The sequence below is a fragment of the Marmota flaviventris genome, chromosome 17 (assembly GCF_047511675.1).
Source record: "Marmota flaviventris isolate mMarFla1 chromosome 17, mMarFla1.hap1, whole genome shotgun sequence".
NCBI lineage: Eukaryota > Metazoa > Chordata > Mammalia > Rodentia > Sciuridae > Marmota > Marmota flaviventris.
In genome coordinates, this window is record NC_092514.1 from 71172434 (window position 1) to 71188358 (window position 15925).

General features: G+C 45.7%; 3 protein-coding genes across 5 annotated transcripts in view; 1 reads left to right on the forward strand and 2 right to left on the reverse strand.

Annotated features, from left to right (window-relative positions):
- Window positions 1-466, reverse strand: part of Slc39a11 (solute carrier family 39 member 11) — a 389080-nt gene extending 388614 nt beyond the window's left edge. The window contains exon 1 of the mRNA XM_027946206.2: window positions 384-466. The gene's annotated coding sequence lies outside the window, so the exon portion shown is untranslated. The remainder of the gene's footprint in view (window positions 1-383) is intronic.
- Window positions 1-12298, forward strand: Cog1 (component of oligomeric golgi complex 1). 2 transcript variants are annotated; one of them, XM_027946198.2, is made up of 14 exons: window positions 5-358; window positions 2032-2276; window positions 2415-2596; window positions 2888-3058; window positions 5019-5175; window positions 5829-6039; window positions 6534-7325; window positions 7827-7973; window positions 8500-8661; window positions 9501-9628; window positions 10297-10405; window positions 10799-10908; window positions 10985-11063; window positions 12113-12298. In XM_027946198.2, the coding sequence occupies exons 1-14, from the start codon at window positions 50-52 to the stop codon at window positions 12248-12250; spliced, it is 2940 nt and encodes a 979-aa protein (XP_027801999.1). In that variant the 5' UTR covers window positions 5-49; the 3' UTR covers window positions 12251-12298. The 2 variants fall into 2 exon arrangements, with proteins under 2 accessions (XP_071459831.1, XP_027801999.1); XM_071603730.1 differs by lacking the exons at window positions 10799-10908; window positions 10985-11063; window positions 12113-12298 and having other exon boundaries at window positions 1-358; window positions 9501-9672; window positions 10297-10378.
- The window catches only part of Vcf1 (VCP nuclear cofactor family member 1), an 18177-nt gene continuing 13414 nt past the window's right edge, over window positions 11163-15925 (reverse strand). The window contains exons 3-4 of one of the 2 annotated variants that reach the window (XM_027946207.3): window positions 15313-15375; window positions 11163-13548 (exon numbers count right to left, since the gene is read on the reverse strand). In XM_027946207.3, the coding sequence (XP_027802008.1) occupies window positions 13312-13548; window positions 15313-15375 (300 nt within the window). In that variant the 3' untranslated portion in view covers window positions 11163-13311. The remainder of the gene's footprint in view (window positions 13549-15312; window positions 15376-15925) is intronic. The other variant, XM_027946208.3, reaches the window with a different exon arrangement.

Here is a 15925-nt window from a genome sequence, read left to right on the forward strand (position 1 = left end):
GGGCGGGGCTGGCAGCGGAAGCGGCCGTCGGCCGGCTGACCAGTGCACCATGGCGTCTGCGGCCGCCTCCCCGGCGTTGAAGCGACTGGATCTGCGCGACCCCGCGGCGCTTTTCGAGACTCATGGAGCTGAGGAGATCCGCGGGCTGGAGCGCCAGGTTCGGGCCGAGATCGAGCACAAGAAGGAGGAGCTGCGGCAGATGGTGGGAGAGCGGTACCGCGACCTGATCGAGGCGGCCGACACCATCGGGCAGATGCGCCGCTGCGCTGAGGGGCTGGTGGACGCCGTGAAGGCCACCGACCAGTACTGCGCCCGCCTGCGCCAGGCCGGCTGGCCGCGGCCCCCGCGCGCCCCAAAGGTGCGCCCGCCCCCCGCGCCCTCACCTTCCCGGAGCCGCCGGCCGGGGCGCTCGCTCGGGCCGTGAGTCCTCGCCGCGCTCGCTCGGTCTCGCAGGGACGCAAGGGGTCTCCCGACGGCTGGGCTCCGCCGCGCACCCCGCCTCCGGACGCCGGGTTTCAGGGAGCAGATGCCTCTCCCCGCGTCCCGCCCCCAGCACCTTCCCCAGGGCCGAAGAGCTGCCCCAGCCCTGCGGGGTTGGAGGGCCGCCCAGCGCGAACGTTTTCATCCCAGGGAGCGCAGGCTCGATTAGGCCATCCTGACTTCGTCCCCCACGCCAATGTTCGCACCCCATGTGGAAGGACGGGCGGTGGACATCCTGAGCAGCAGCAGCTTGCCTCCTTAAAGGAGGGCGACCTAGGGATGAACCAAGCAGAAGAGCATAGAGGGTAGAACAGGTTAACAGGGAACTCTGTCATAACCTGGGAGAGGCTTCCTGCAACATGGAAGAAGACACGCCAAAGTACAGTCAGCTCCCGTTTGAAACTTTATCGTGTTCCCTGGGTTCCAGAGAAATCCAGGCCAGCAGACTGGGGTATCACTCTAGAACAATACACGGAAGGTTGGAAAGCCCTTGTGCTTTTTAAATCAGTGACCCCACCCCTCCCTAAGCTGTGCCCCCCTCCACACACAGATAGCCAGACTTGGCTGTGACTGAGGCGTGTTTCCAGGCTTATTAAAAGGCTAACTGGTATTATGCCTGATTTTGGAAATGTATTGATTTTCATAGTTACATCTAATTTATTCTTGGTCAAACACAAAATTTGAGAACCTTCTCTGTTCACTTCACCCAATTCCTGCTCTGAAGAAGCTTACATTCTAGGCAAGGAAATAAAGCCATGGAAAGTTGTCAGGAAAAATGTAAATAATTTAGAAGAGCAGTTGAAAACATTTTAAGGTAAAGGTGACTAATTCCCAAAATAATTGTGTCCATTTACTTTAACAGTTCTGAAGGAAGTAACTGTAGGCTTCTCAGTGCCTTACTGAGGATTCTTAAGGACAGATGAGATTTGCAGCGTGGCTGTCTAGTCCAGTATGCTGCTATTAACAACATACTTGGGATTGGGTAATTCGTGATGACATACTTTTCTCACAGTTCTAGGGCCTGGGAAGTCCAAAGTCAAGATGATGGCATTTGATGTGTGGTGAGGATCCTCCTGCTGCACCGTCACATGGCAGAAAGCACAAGAGTTTAAAAGGGGCTAGGCTAATTTTATAGGGCACCAGTCCCTTCATGGGGGATGCTTGAAGTGAGCAGGTAGATGGGAAGAGGAGAGGACTGAAGACTGAAGCAGACAAATATTTGGTGCAGGGTTGGTGAAAAAGAGCAGTCAGCCAAGCGCATAGTGCCCTTCACAGAAGCAGGAAAAACAGTAGGAAGGCTGGACACAAGGGAAGGAAGGAGGAAGCTCACCTATTGTTACACCACCACCGCCGCCCCCCTCCCTGATTTCAAGAAGTCAAGAGAATCACTGATAACCAGAGGGCGAGATAAAGGTTTTCATCAGACCTGATGCCTTCTGAATAGCACTGAGTTCAACTTAAAGAAAGCTTTAAGTCCTAAAACTCCCCAAGTGCAGGACACTGACCTCGCTTTTGTTTGCTCTTCTGACTTTATTCTGCCCTTTCCTACAGCCACAGCCACCATCCCAGGAGAAGTTCTACAGCATGGCTGCCCAGATCAAACTACTCTTAGAAATCCCTGAGAAGATCTGGAGCTTCATGGAAGCCTCTCAGTATCTCCATGCCACACAGCTCTACCTGCTCTGCTGCCACCTTCACAGTCTGCTCCAGCTGGATTCTTCTAGTTCCCGATACAACCCCATCCTTTCCCGATTTCCTATACTCATCCGGCAGGTAGCAGCAGCCAGCCACTTCCGGTAAGTGGATCTGACATAAAGATCTCTGTGATGGCCAGGCCTCATCACTACAGTTTTATGGGATCTGTCTTCTTTCTTTCCATGGCTTTTCATTCAAGATGGTAAAAATTTCCATGTTGACCTTTGTCATCTTGTTAGATCAACCATTCTGCACGAAAGCAAGATGCTACTCAAATGCCAAGCTGTGTCTGACCAAGCTATAGCTGAGGCCCTCTGCTCTATAATGCTCTTAGAAGAGAGTTCTCCCCGCCAAGCCCTCACCGACTTCCTGTTGGCCAGAAAGACAACTATTCAGAAACTTCTCAACCAGCCACACCATGGTAGGTGTGGCTTCTTTCCAAAGTTTGTTCCTTAAGCATGGGGTGGAGAAGGGTGAGCTCAGGGAAACAGGTATCCAGAGTGATCTGGTTTTTGTTTTTGTTTTTTTAATTTCTTTTTTTTTAGATGTAGATGAGCACAATACCTTTATTTATTTATTTTGATGTGGTGTGGAGGATTGAACTCAGTGCCTCACATGTGCTTGGCCAGCACTCTACCACTGAGCTATACCCCCAGCCCTGATCTGTTCTTTACTAAAAGAAAACTGTTTAAAAGATGACATCTTCTCATAGGTGCTGGCATCAAGGCCCAGATTTGCTCTTTAGTGGAGTTGCTGGCCACCACTTTGAACCAGGCTCATGCCCTTTTCTACACTTTGCCAGAAGGTCTGCTGCCAGATCCATCCCTGCCGTGTGGCTTGCTCTTCTCTACTCTGGAGACCATCACAGGCCAGCACCCTACTGGTGAGCTCGTAACCAGCCGTTTTTCCTGGTCCATTCAACTACCCAGCCATGTGCTAAAACTCTAGGGATAGCACAGTGAACTGGACAAATATGGACTCTCCCTTTATGGAGGTCACAGTCTAGTAAGGCAAGTACTGAACTCAGAAGTGTGAGTCAACACTGGTCAGTGCTGTTAATGCACAGTACAAGATGCCTTGGGAACACTGAATGGAAGGAACTCACCAAGTTCAGAGATGGCTTCCCAGGTGAAATGGTCTTTAAACTCAAAGCTGAAGGTTGAATTAGAGTTATTTAGGTGAAGACCGCAGGAAGAGAGTTCTGGGCAAAGGGACAGGGTGTGCAGAGTCCTGAGGCAAGGAGGATGTTAGTGTATTGAGGAACTAAAGAAAGCCAGTGAGGCTGAGGTTTAGTGGGTGACAAGGAAGATAGCAGGAGAAGGAAGTGGGGCCAGGTAATGCTAAGCCTTATGGGCCAAGCTTGAGTTTGGACTCTAACCAGAGAATAGTGGCTAGCCTTCAGAGACTTTCCAAGCTTGGTGTGGTCCTTCTATTTCCCACATATCCCTTACATCTTTGGTTAGCATTTGTCCCAACTGTAATTAAATAAATGCATTGGCTTTTATGTAGTTAGTAGTAGAGTCCCATGGGGTAAGGGATGCTGAACTCACTTAGAAGGCTATCACTGTGGTCTAGGGTTCAGCCACTGGAGCTTGGGTTAGGAGGGAGCATAGAGATGGAACTCATTGGACAGCTCAGATATCTGTTGAGGAGGGATTTGGTGATGTATAGGGTGTGGGAAAGGAGGTATCCAAAGGAACTGGTTTGAAGGGACTGGTGATAGTTCACATGAAAATCACCTTGGAGACAACTGAGACCTTGGAATGGAACTAGGGGATAAGAGGGTGATTGGTCTCAGAACATAGCAGTGCAAGGGCTAGGTGGACACTACATGCAGTGCTTCTGCCTGTGGCAGTTATTTTAAGCCATGAGAATGGATGCCACCATCAGTAAGCAAAGAAAATGATGGAAGATGGTCCCTCATGGAACTCTAGGACTCCAAGATCAGATGGAGGTGTCAGCAAAATTGACTGAGGAAATAGAGACAAAGGTGGAATGGAGTATTATGGCCAGCTGGTCATTTCCAGAGGAGGACAGGAGTGTCATATGGGGCCATCTTTGAGTAACTTTGCCTCTCAGTAAAGGCACCACTTCTCATGCCTTGGTGTCCCTCCAGCTGCTTACATTCAATATTTTAATAGTCACTAAAGGTGAGTATCGGCTAATCTGTTATGACATTGGAAAACAGAAGTACAAGGGACTGCAGAAGGGCCTTGTGTACAAAATCAGTGAGCAGCACCTCCCAGCACTGTACAGCACAGGCCTCTGCAGAGCTGCAGGTGACTCACTCATCAAGGTGGGCGGTCAGCACTTCTCCACTTAGATCCTCAAGGGAAGCAGGAGGAGGAGGAGGAGGAAAGGGAAATAACCAGCTTATACTTTCATGAAAACTTAAGTTCTACTTTTTAAAATGTCAAGGACTGCCAGGCATGGTGGCATACACCTCTAGTCCCAGGTGTGTAGGAGGCTGAAGCCGGAAGACCTCTGGGGTCCAGGGTTTAAGGCCAGCCCGAGCGATATAATGAGACCTCATCTCAAGGGAAAAAACCCAAAGATAAGGACTGCTCAGCACTCATTTTTTCCCCTCTGCTCTTTCTACCTGATTCCTTCCCTTCCTGACCTTTGCCATTCTTTTCAACCAATAGAGTTTAGGGAAGCTGCCACACCCCTTGATGAGGGAAGGTCTGGATGCATGCTATACCTTCTTTTTCTCCCTATTTCAGGGGTTGTTTGACCTACCCAGAGAAAAACGAAATAATTTTTTGGAAATTTCTTCTAGGTCCATTTTTAATATGCTATTCAAAGTATGGCCTGGGTTGCTTCTCACGCGGCCTTTTCTCTAGGAAAGGGCATCAGTGTTCTGAAAGGGGAGATGAAGCTCTGCAGCTGGTTCAGACGCCTGCCAGCATCCGTCATCGAGTTCCAGCCAGCACTCCGAACCCTTGCACACCCCATCAGCCAGGAGTACCTGAGAGACACGCTGCAGAAATGGATCCACATGTGAGTGGCCTGAGGTTGGCTCACCCCATGGCATCCTTGGACATAGCCATACAGGGTCAGTGAGGAGAGGGAGATGTGCCACATGGCCACTGCTCACTTGGGCTGTTCCTGCCTTCATGGCCACTTACCACCTCACCTGGGGAGAAACAAGGAACAATTTGTCTTTGAAAATATTATGCAGAGGCTTTTAAATTCTCTTAGTATAAGAGTTCTGCAGCCCCTAAGCTTGTTTTTAACACACTGATTTTTGAAGCCATTCCATGGAACACCGGACTTCCTCCCATACCCCAGTGAAGCAAGAGTGGGCTTGGTGAGAGACCAGTCTCCATACCCGAGTCCAGCCAGAATCGTGCTATATTGATAGATTGACAGATATGGTTTTCAAATGGGATCTTTGTGCTTTTCTTATTAAAGATATAAGAACCCCAAAGAAAATGAGCCCAGGGGACACAGAAATGATCTGTTGGACACAGTGGCACATGCCTGTAATCCCAGCTACTCGGGAAACCGAGGCAGAAGAATTTCAAGCTTGAAGCCAGCTTGGGCAATTTAGACCCTTCTCAAAAGTGGGGGCTGATGTAGCTTGGTGGGAGAGTGCCCCTGGGGTCACTCCCCAGTATCACCAAAAAGGAAAAAGAATGATCTTGTTGCAGGTGTAACGAAGACATCAAAAACGGGATCACCAACCTGCTTATGTATGTGAAGAGCATGAAGGGTCTTGCAGGGATCCGAGATGCCATGTGGGAGTTACTTACCAATGAGTCCACCAGTCACAACTGGGAGGTGGTGTGTCAGCGGCTTCTGGAGAGGCCACTCTTATTCTGGGAGGACATGATGCAGCAGCTCTTCCTGGACCGGTTACAGGTAAGGTGGAAAATCACATGGGCCATAATTTCACAGCCAACCCTAATGTGGTCTGGTGACTGTCTTAGGAGTCTTATGTCACAAGTGCCTTCTTTCCCTACTTATTAACTCAGCCAGGTTCTAGAGCTAAAAAAGACACCAGGCCTTGGGCCTGGTGAGGTGGCCAGAAGTGAGCCCATGTCCATCAGTCTTGGCATCTTTATTCTCTGCTACACCATGTCAGCTTCCTGAACATGAAGAACATTCTGATTGCTGGGATAAATTCTGATTTTGGTAACTCTTGTTTTGAAATTTCCTTAAAGAAATAGGGATCAGAACTCTCAAAAGGGGGGCTGATGTAATTTGGTGGGAGAGTGCCCCTGGGGTCACTCCCCAGTAGCACAAAAAAAGGGAAAAGAATGATCTTGTGAAGACATCCAAAACAGAATCACCAACCTGCTTATGTATGTGAAGAGCATGAAGGGTCTTCACATTCTCTTCTCATTCTCTTTTAGACTCTGACAAAAGAAGGCTTTGAATCCATCTCCAGGAGCTCCAAAGAACTCCTGGTCTCAGCTTTGCAGGAGCTTGAGAGCAGCACCAGCAACTCCACATCAAATAAGCACATCCACTTTGAGCAGAACATGTCTGTCTTCCTCTGGTCAGAGAGTCCCAGTGACCTGCCTCCAGATGCTGCCTGGGTTAATGTGGCAAACCGGGGTCAGTTTGCCAGTAGTGGCCTCTCAATGAAAGCCCAAGCTATCAGCCCTTATGTACAGAACTTCTGCTCTGCCCTAGATTCCAAACTGAAGGTTAAATTGGATGACCTCCTGGCTTACCTTCCCTCTGATGATGTGCCTCTGCCCAAGGATGCTGTCCCCACTCAGACCAAGAGCTCTGCCTTTGACAGATATGCAGATGCTGGGACTGTGCAGGCCATGCTGCAGACGCACTCGGTGGCATGCATCAAGCACATCCTAGATGGCATCCAGGTGGAGCTGCAGAACATTGAGGAAGTTGTGCAAGGCCAGCAGGATGTGCTGCAAGGCACCAAGCTGCACGCCGTGCTTTTCATGGCCAGACTCTGCCAGTCTCTAGGAGAACTGTGCCCCCACCTGAAACAGTGTATTGTGGGAAAGTCCAGGAGCTCTGACAAACCATCAAGGGAGGCTAGGGCTCTGAAAAAGCAGGGGAAGAGCAAAGCCCAGGAAATCCTTCCTGTACAGGCCAAATGGCAGGAAGTTAAAGATGTACTCCTCCAGCAGAGTGTGATGGGCTACCGGGTCTGGAGCTCAGCGGTCGTGAAGGTGAGTGATGGGACTCCATAGGATACCTGGTTTACCTTCCCTTTCTCATGCTTTAGTCTTGCTGACCTGTGAAGGTGCTTCAATAGGAAGGGAATAATGATGCTCATCTCATATAGTTACTTTGTCCTTATTTCTGCCATATGGCTCAATAAAACCTTGCATTTGTTTTCAGCCTAGATTTTGTAGACAGAAACCCTGCATTTTTACCTTCCATTGGATGGAAATGAAAGGCTTTCTGTCTGGGTGAAGGTCCATATTTCCAGGTCTTCCATGTAAATGCCATAATTCCTTCAGTCTCTACTGGTCTTTTACAGATGACATTTGACATTAGTAGGGAGGCCAGCAACCACATTCCCACTGCTGATCATGGCACTGGCCGAAGGGGAGAGGTGCTGGCCACTTGGCATCCCACACCCAACCCCCAGGAGTGTGCTGAGACTTCTAAACAAACCCTACAAAAGCCCTGAAGGACTTATGTGGACATTCACTTTTTATCACCAGGTTCTGATTCATGGATTCACCCAGTCATTGCTTTTAGATGATGCCGGTTCAGTCCTGGCCACAGCTACCAACTGGGATGAATTAGAAATTCAAGAGGAGACAGAGTCTGGCAGCAGCGTCACATCGAAGATCAGACTTCCTACACAGGTAAGCACATGCCATTTATCACAGGGACCTGGGCTAAAAAAGGAATAGAACTGCTTTGGGGGAAGCAAAACAATTTTAGAAAATCATTCAACACTGCAGTTTCCCAGGAGTAACTGAAAGTAAAGTTCACTTTACTGTGGGGGCAAAGTGGATGTAGCACCACTTCAATAGCAGAGTGTTTTAAGAGGTCAATACGTGTAATGAGGATTGTAATGCATTCCACTGTGGTTGTGTATTAAAAAAATAAAATCAATTAAAAAAAAAAAAGGTCAATAAATGATTCTTTCCTTTTGTAGCATGGGCTCTTTGCTATTTATAAGAACAACAGCCAGGCCAACCTCAGGCCATGGAAAGGAGTACTTAACGAGGGACTTTGTGTCTGTTAAATGATCTGCTTGTAAGATGCTTGATTAGAGAGGGCACGGTCCCCATGTGTGTGCCTTGTAAAGATAAATGGACCCACTTTTACTATGAATGGTCATTTAACTGGTGCAAGCTGGCACATGACATTTCTGTGTTCTTTCAGCCATCCTGGTATGTACAGTCCTTCCTGTTCAGCTTATGCCAGGAAATTAATCGGGTTGGAGGTCATGCTTTGCCAAAGGTGACGCTGCAGGAGATGCTGAAAAGCTGCATGTTTCAAGTGGTAGCTGCCTATGAGGAACTTTCTGAAGAAAAGCAGATTAAGGTAGGGGCCTGAGTATTTTCCCAATAAAAACTAAAACCCTTAGCTGATTTTAGGCTTGAGCAGTTCACATCAGGGTCCAAAGTGTTTAGTACCTACCCCAGGCATCTGGTTTCATAAATATGCACTAATAGGTTTGGAGTGGCTTCCAGCTCTGCCATTTTCCACCCACACTCAAGGGTCAAACAGGTCTTCATGGAGAAGGCAGGTGACAAAAGGATAAAAGCCATCACGGGATCAAAGGCCCAGCTTCCAACCCTGGCACTGCCAGTTCTTACCAGGCAAGCTTTGGGCCAATCATTAACCTGTTTCCTTAGCATCAAATGTGACCAGTAGCTGACCAGCTCAACTGGTTTCTTCACCCATAAAATGGAGCACACCCCACACTGTGCCCACCAGAGCAGAGCAGGGCAGTGACTGTGAGGGAGGCAGGTACAAGCACAGCTTGTGCACATGGCAGTGCTCACTGAAGGGGGTCTCCACGCCCTCTTGCTTTGCATGAGGTTCCATTCCATTCCATTCACAACATTTTTGAGAGGTAACAGTCCTTGTTTGGGAGGAATTTGATTAAGTCCCTGGGCTCCCACACATCCACCTCCTTGTGCAGGAAGCCGTGTTCCTTTGTAGTAACCCATCGACAGCACTGAGACCTTTAGGGCTGGCACTTTTCACGTTTGGCTTTAAGATGAAATTTTTAACATAGTATGCTGTTGTGAGATTAAACTGGCCCCGAGTGGGTACAGCCTCTGCTTCTGACATACCACGCTGAGGCCACTCACAACACACAGGTGGTCACTGTGCCACAGGAGCCACTTCTCAACAGGGTGGGAATTCACTTGCAGAGAGAAGGTGCATTCCCAGTAACCCAGAACCGGGCACTGCAGCTCCTCTATGACCTGCGCTATCTCAGCATCGTTCTGACAGCCAAGAGTGAGGAGGCGAAGAGTGGCCGCAACAAACCAGACTCCAGGTGTCATACCCTCCCTGGGCTCCCTGAGGCAGTCTTCTTGCAGTGCAAGTACCAGTACTGCCCACTTCCAAGGGTCTGTCTTGGGGTTTTTTGACTTTACAGTGGTGGGTAAGCAATAAGCATTCAGTGGAAACTGCAGTTCAGAGTTTGAATTTGGATCTCTCCCTGGCCATGACATGTGACCCTCCCCCACAGTGCCACATTCTGTGTTGCTGGTCCATGATGTTCAGCTGTGAATTTATGTATACTTCAGCTCATGGTGGGTTTTTTGGGATGTGGCCCCACCGTAGTCAAGGGGCATCTGTAGCTCCTTCCAGGATTCTCCTCAAGGTTTGTCTTTATCAGTGAGTGCTTGTGTTGCCAACAAGTCAGATAATGGCTGCCTGCTGGGTAAATTCCGTAGTCAAGAGAACCAGGTGGAACCTCATTACTGAGTCCACCTCACAAATGGTGGGTATAATTTGAGCTCTTAATGGTCCTCCTAAAAACACAACATGGACAAGACGCAGACTTGACTTCATCACAGCAGGTTGATCATCCATAACACAAGTACCTATCAGCAATTCAGTTGAACAAAAACCACTTCATGGTTTCATACCTATAAAATATAGTAAGACAGTTTTCTTGTCCTCAAAATTTGTGGAAAATAATGGTCTTAATCCTCTCAGGATTGAGAAAGTGACTGACCATCTGGAGGCACTCATCGATCCATTTGACCTGGATGTTTTCACGCCACACTTCAACAGCAACCTTAACCACCTGGTGCAGCGGACTTCTGTAAGTCAGGTCACAGATGCCTCAGTGAGAAATAAGTGCCACAGGCTCCAACTGCAGAATCAACCTTCTACCTTACTTAATACTCCAGAACGCAATCTTAGGAAGAGGCAAGACACAAACAGCTGAGTGCAGTTATAAGGGCTAAAAGAGGGTTAGATAAAATCCCACACACTGGGGTACCATGATCGTGATCCCTTTATTTGTAATAACAAATTATTAAAAACCCAAGCCTCAGAAAGAGGAATAAAAAAACTGTTGCCAGGAGATTCTGATCGATGGCAGTGATAAAAAGTAATTTGAAGCATTAACACACTGAAAAGAACAGTCCCCAGAGGTCATCCTCTCCCATCTGGACAGCCAAAGCCCCACATTTTACTGTGGTCCTTTTGTCAGGTTCTGTTTGGTTTGGTTACCGGCACTGATAATCAGTTCACCCCCCGGAGTGGCACATTCAACTCCCAGGAGCCCCACAACATTCTGCCACTGGCATCAAGTCAGATCAGGTAAACAATTTTGAGACTTTGCTGGGCCCCAAGCTGCCTTTTCATGCCACTGAAATTCTTTCTGCTCATCTTGCAGGTTTGGACTTCTTCCACTGAGCATGACAAGGACTCGGAAGGCTAAATCAACCAGCAGAAGCACTGAAACAAAAACCCAGGTTAGTGCCAAGAGCAAAAGGGTCTTCCCTGTCGACTGTCCCATCTCCCAAGCCACCCGATCAGCTCCCTTTGAAAAAACTGATAACTGAATGACAAAATGCACGAATGCTGCTTTTAATGGCGGCACAAGAAATACAAGGTTGTACGGGTTTGAGCTAATAGAAGGTTTTAAAGATGCCCACTGACACTACCAAGTAGCCTCATAATATAAATGGATCCCAAGCTGCAAGGCTGTAGAAAATGTAGACAGGATGGAGATGGTTCCTTGCATTTAGTAGAGTAAGAGTTAATTGCCAACTGCCACTGTGATTGTACTTGGAGAAAGTCCTTTTGTTCTGGTGATGGTTTAATCTTCCATTCTTTTAGTTGGGTGGAAAATAAACAAAAGCTTGCTTCCTCAAGTTTTACATTTTCTTGTTAATATACATTTTGTTTCAGTAGGATGCCTCCATTAAGCCTGCAGGAGTCCTCCTGGGTATTTCTGAATTTTGTTGTGTATGCGTGTTTGAGAGCTCGAACAGCCTGACTTCTCACAGCATTTAGTTGTTGTTTGCTTTATTGTTAGACAAAACATTAGCAATGTGTCCTTTGCATATTCCCTGCCATTAAAATCCTTGTCAAACATCTGGTTTTTAAAATCTGAGAGAAGTAGTTAAAAAAAAAACAAGACTTCTTGCCAAAACCCCGTGCCCCACAAGCATGGCCTGTGCTATAACGTCCTCTATAACACCACAGTTTCCACAGCACACAGCTGGCCTCTAAAGTCTGTCCCTACTACAGGAACACCCATGGAAAGGAGGTATGTGTTTGTTATTTCCCTAGGACAATCTTCATTCTCAAATTTTAGTTGTCACATAATAAAACCCCATGCTGTTCCCCGTGTCCTTTTCCAGTCCTGACAAACAGCAAACTCCTCTTAGTAGAGTCATCCACGCTTCTCAGCTCTGCTATGTATGCTGTGTAGCCTCGGAATGGAATGGAGTGTCAGGGGAGCGGGCAGGTGGCTTCCGGTGGACTCTAAGGCACTTCCTCTACATCCCAATGACAGGTTGGTCCCCCGGAACTCTCCAGAGCAGATGACCCAATGCATCCTGGCTCCTTGTTCAGACAGCTCATCAGCGAGGAAGATGACTCATCTGCATCTTCATTATTCAAACTTGGCTGGCTCGCTAGTATGACTAAGTAATCGGGAACACTTCTATTCTAAATAAATACTGCTGCATTCTTTCTCCTACAGGTACCTCTGCTCATTTGTTTCAAATCCACACCAATCTTTCCAGTTTAAGTGATGGAATGAGACCCCCTGTCATATTAGGGGTGACTTCAAGCAAAAGTAAATCCTTGTCCAATACTTTGACAGTCCTTGTTACTTCAGGTATCAGTTCGGGCAGCTTATGTTTCTTCAGTACTTGTATGTGCCTTAATTTTCTCCACTGCAGGGGGAATTTTCAGTGAGATCACATAAGCTTCTGATACAAGTTTGTGAGTAAGACAGTCATTACTACTCCTTGACTTTTGGAACTGTGCAGTAGAGTCTGGGGTGCAGACTCTGAAAGGAATATTGGTACAGAGTTAACCTGGGTACACAAGGACATCCTCCCTAGAAATACAAATATATAACAGAGAGGAGACAATTACTAGGGAGGGCGCTTCACTTCCACAATCTAAACTGGATGGATCCGATTATTCTCCTGTTACAACAGAGTACTTTCCACAGAACATGTACATACTAAGAGGTAGTATGGCAGTTAATTTCAGTGCAAGACTGAATCAAGCTTACTATATTTTGGGGAAAAAAAACAAAACAAAAAATACCCTTGTGTTTTTTCATGGAAACTAGATACTCTTTACTAGTTTATTGAATTAAAAAATTGAAGATCCCGCATTTTTAAAAGGCCCTTTACATAAAGTAGAACTTCTAATTGACAGATTTGAAGATCAGTCTGAACTGGACACACTATGGATGCAACACACAGATGAGATTTCCTCACACCACTTCCTTGACATGGATTTGATACCCTCCCTCAAAAGAATCCTATAAAAAAATTGCTTCAAAGCCCCTTTGAAATTGCAATAGTGCAGCAAAACCACAAGTAAACAATTGCCTGTTAACCTGTTATTTCAAATATAGACTGAAAAGCCAACAGGCATTTTTTGTGTGCAATTTTTTTTTAAACAAACTGTAAGTTGAAATATCAAATCTGCACAGCGCTGTCCCTTCACAGAAGGCAAGAAACTGCCCACGCATCATGTCGGAGGCCGTCCTCGGTGCTGTAGGCTGTGAAAGTGGGCCTCCTTCAGGGTCTGGTTGATGTGGAAATAAGGGCCTTGGCACAGTGCAGACTGCTCAGGCATGGGCTGAGGGGTATTGGGGCTGGATCCGGGCATGACCTGGCTTAGGCTGCCCTCTGGCCCGCTGGCCCTGTCAGGGCTGTTGATGCTGCTACTGCTGCTGCTGCTCCCACCACTGTCACTGCTTGAAGACTGAAAGGAAAAGGAAGAGCCAGGGTTAGCATACACTTGTTCCTGCATAAGAGCTTTACTGCACGTGCCCTATTAAGAGTTTTCTTCCCATTCAGCTCCAAGAGTATTGACATGAGCACATAACTCGGCTTTCAGGTTCATAAAAATAAAGCCATTCACCTAAGACACTGCATTCTATCCTCACAACAGCCTTGCTGTAAAGTGAGATAGATCACCCCTGTGACACAGCCCTGGAAGACAGTGCATCCAGATTCAAGCACAGACCTTCCGACTCCACATCATTTAATTACTTTATTTTTTTTTTTTTTTTTGGTGGTGGTGTGGGGGGGTGTGTAGTACTGGCTATTGAACCCAAGGCATTCTATCACTGAGCTACATCCCTAGCTCTTTTCAATTTTTATGAGACAGTCTAGCTAAGTTTTCCAGGCTGGCCTGGAATTTGCAATCCTCCCTGCCTCAGCCTCCCAAGCAGCTGGCATACACCACCATGCCCAGTGCTTCAATTATATCTTTATTCCTTTACATAGATCTTCTCTGCTTTTACCATTCATTCCAATAACCAAAGAAAGAAGTTCTCAGCCTACAAGGAGAAGTATCAGTCACTGGTACAGGGTATAAAAAAGAAAAATGAAAAAAGTAGGGTCCCCTATTACTAATGAGATGGGTTCTGGGCACAAGTGCACAAGATAAACTATGCCAATTTTGTGATCATCTCTCATCCAGATACAATGGTGTTCTACAACCACTCAGGATACAAAATATACTTCTTATAAAGTTATATTGGCATTTTTGCACAGTATGCATATGTATATGTACAAGCACGCTAAATTTTCAACAAAAATAAATTTTCATCAAAAATAACATGACTTAAGTGTTTTAATCATATTGAAGACACTCAGAGGTCCCTGGATCAAAGTCAAGTCACTCTGAAATGCCCACCTTCTGACAGTAGGACTTATAAAATGGAAGGTAGTGCCAAGGATCCATTTCAGAATTATGGCATTTTACAATTTGCATTTGTATGTTAACATGGTGTTTGAATATGCCCTGCTTAGCAATTCCTTTCCCTAATTACCTGAACTATACTAGAATTAATCAATCACAAGAAAATTATGATTCTAATAATGATCCGATACAAAGGTTGTTTTTAACTTGGCCCTTTGATAAACTCAACTTTACCTTTAGACAAAGACACTGGTTTTGAAATATCTGCTTATCACATAAAGTACTTTCGAAAACAAATCATAGGAGTTACACTAGAATGGAAGGATTACAGTTACTTATTTTTTCCATCCTTTACTATAACTTTTTTGTAATGTGATTATTAAATGTTCATTATAAAAATAGTACATACATATACATGTGTGTGCACATTTAATTTATGTCAGTATCACTTTTATTTGGGGTGGGGGTGGGGATTTGCTGGGGATTGAATTCAAGAACACTGTCCACTGAGCTACATCCCCAGTCATTTTCATTTCTTATTTTCAGACAGGGTCTCATCAATTTGCCAAGGCAGGCCTTGAACTTGTTATCCTCCTGTCTCAGCCTCCCAAGTTGCTGGGATTACAAACATGTGCCACCATGTCCAGTTTATGCCAGAATCACTTTTGAAGTCAAAAGCCAATTCGAAAAAAAATTTTACTCTACAAAGACCTCTCCTAACCTAGTATAACAACCTAGGATAGCCACATACCCCTTAGGAAACTCAGGAATGAATAGGTCATTCATTGAATAGGTCACTACACTGGATCAGAAACCCACCGCGCAGAACGCTTTGCTTCCTCTTAGTCTGTTTTCTTTACTGTTTTTCGTTACAGGTACTGTCTGAAAATTAAGGCAAGAACTAGAATCAGTTTGAAGGAAGTCAAATTTTTATCTCACATTATATTTATTTCACACTACAGAAGCAAAGTACTACTTAGAAAAGTAAAAATTCTTTAAAATAAACCACTGAAAAGATTCTTAATAGAGTAACTACTTAAAAAGAGGCTAAGTATACTTGAAATTTGTATTTCATTTTAAAAAAACTTAAAATTTTATAGTGACATGTATAAGAAGTGTTTATTGTAGCCTTATTTATAATAGCTAAAAACTGGAAACCACCCCAAATATCTAACAATAGGGGACTGGTTAAATTTTAATACATCCGTTATATACATACATACTACGGAATTATATCCAGCATTAACAATGATGGTAGAAATAAACTTGTTCTAACACAAAAGAGTCTCAACATTTTTTATATCTGTTTTTAGTATATGTCAGCTGGTTTTTAAAAGCTTTTCTTTTTTAATGTATACCCATGTGCATGCCTATCACAAACAGTATGGAAGGATGTATGTGACAAAGCATTTAGAACTGGATCTTCTATTTT

Coding starts and splice junctions, on each gene's coding strand:
- Cog1 (XM_027946198.2), top strand. CDS start 50: ATGGCGTCTGCGGCCGCCTCCCCGGCGTTGAAGCGACTGGATCTGCGC. Junction 2,597..2,887: donor TCTCAACCAGCCACACCATG/GTAGGTGTGGCT, acceptor ATCTTCTCATAG/GTGCTGGCATCAAGGCCCAG. Junction 7,974..8,499: donor AGATCAGACTTCCTACACAG/GTAAGCACATGC, acceptor GTGTTCTTTCAG/CCATCCTGGTATGTACAGTC.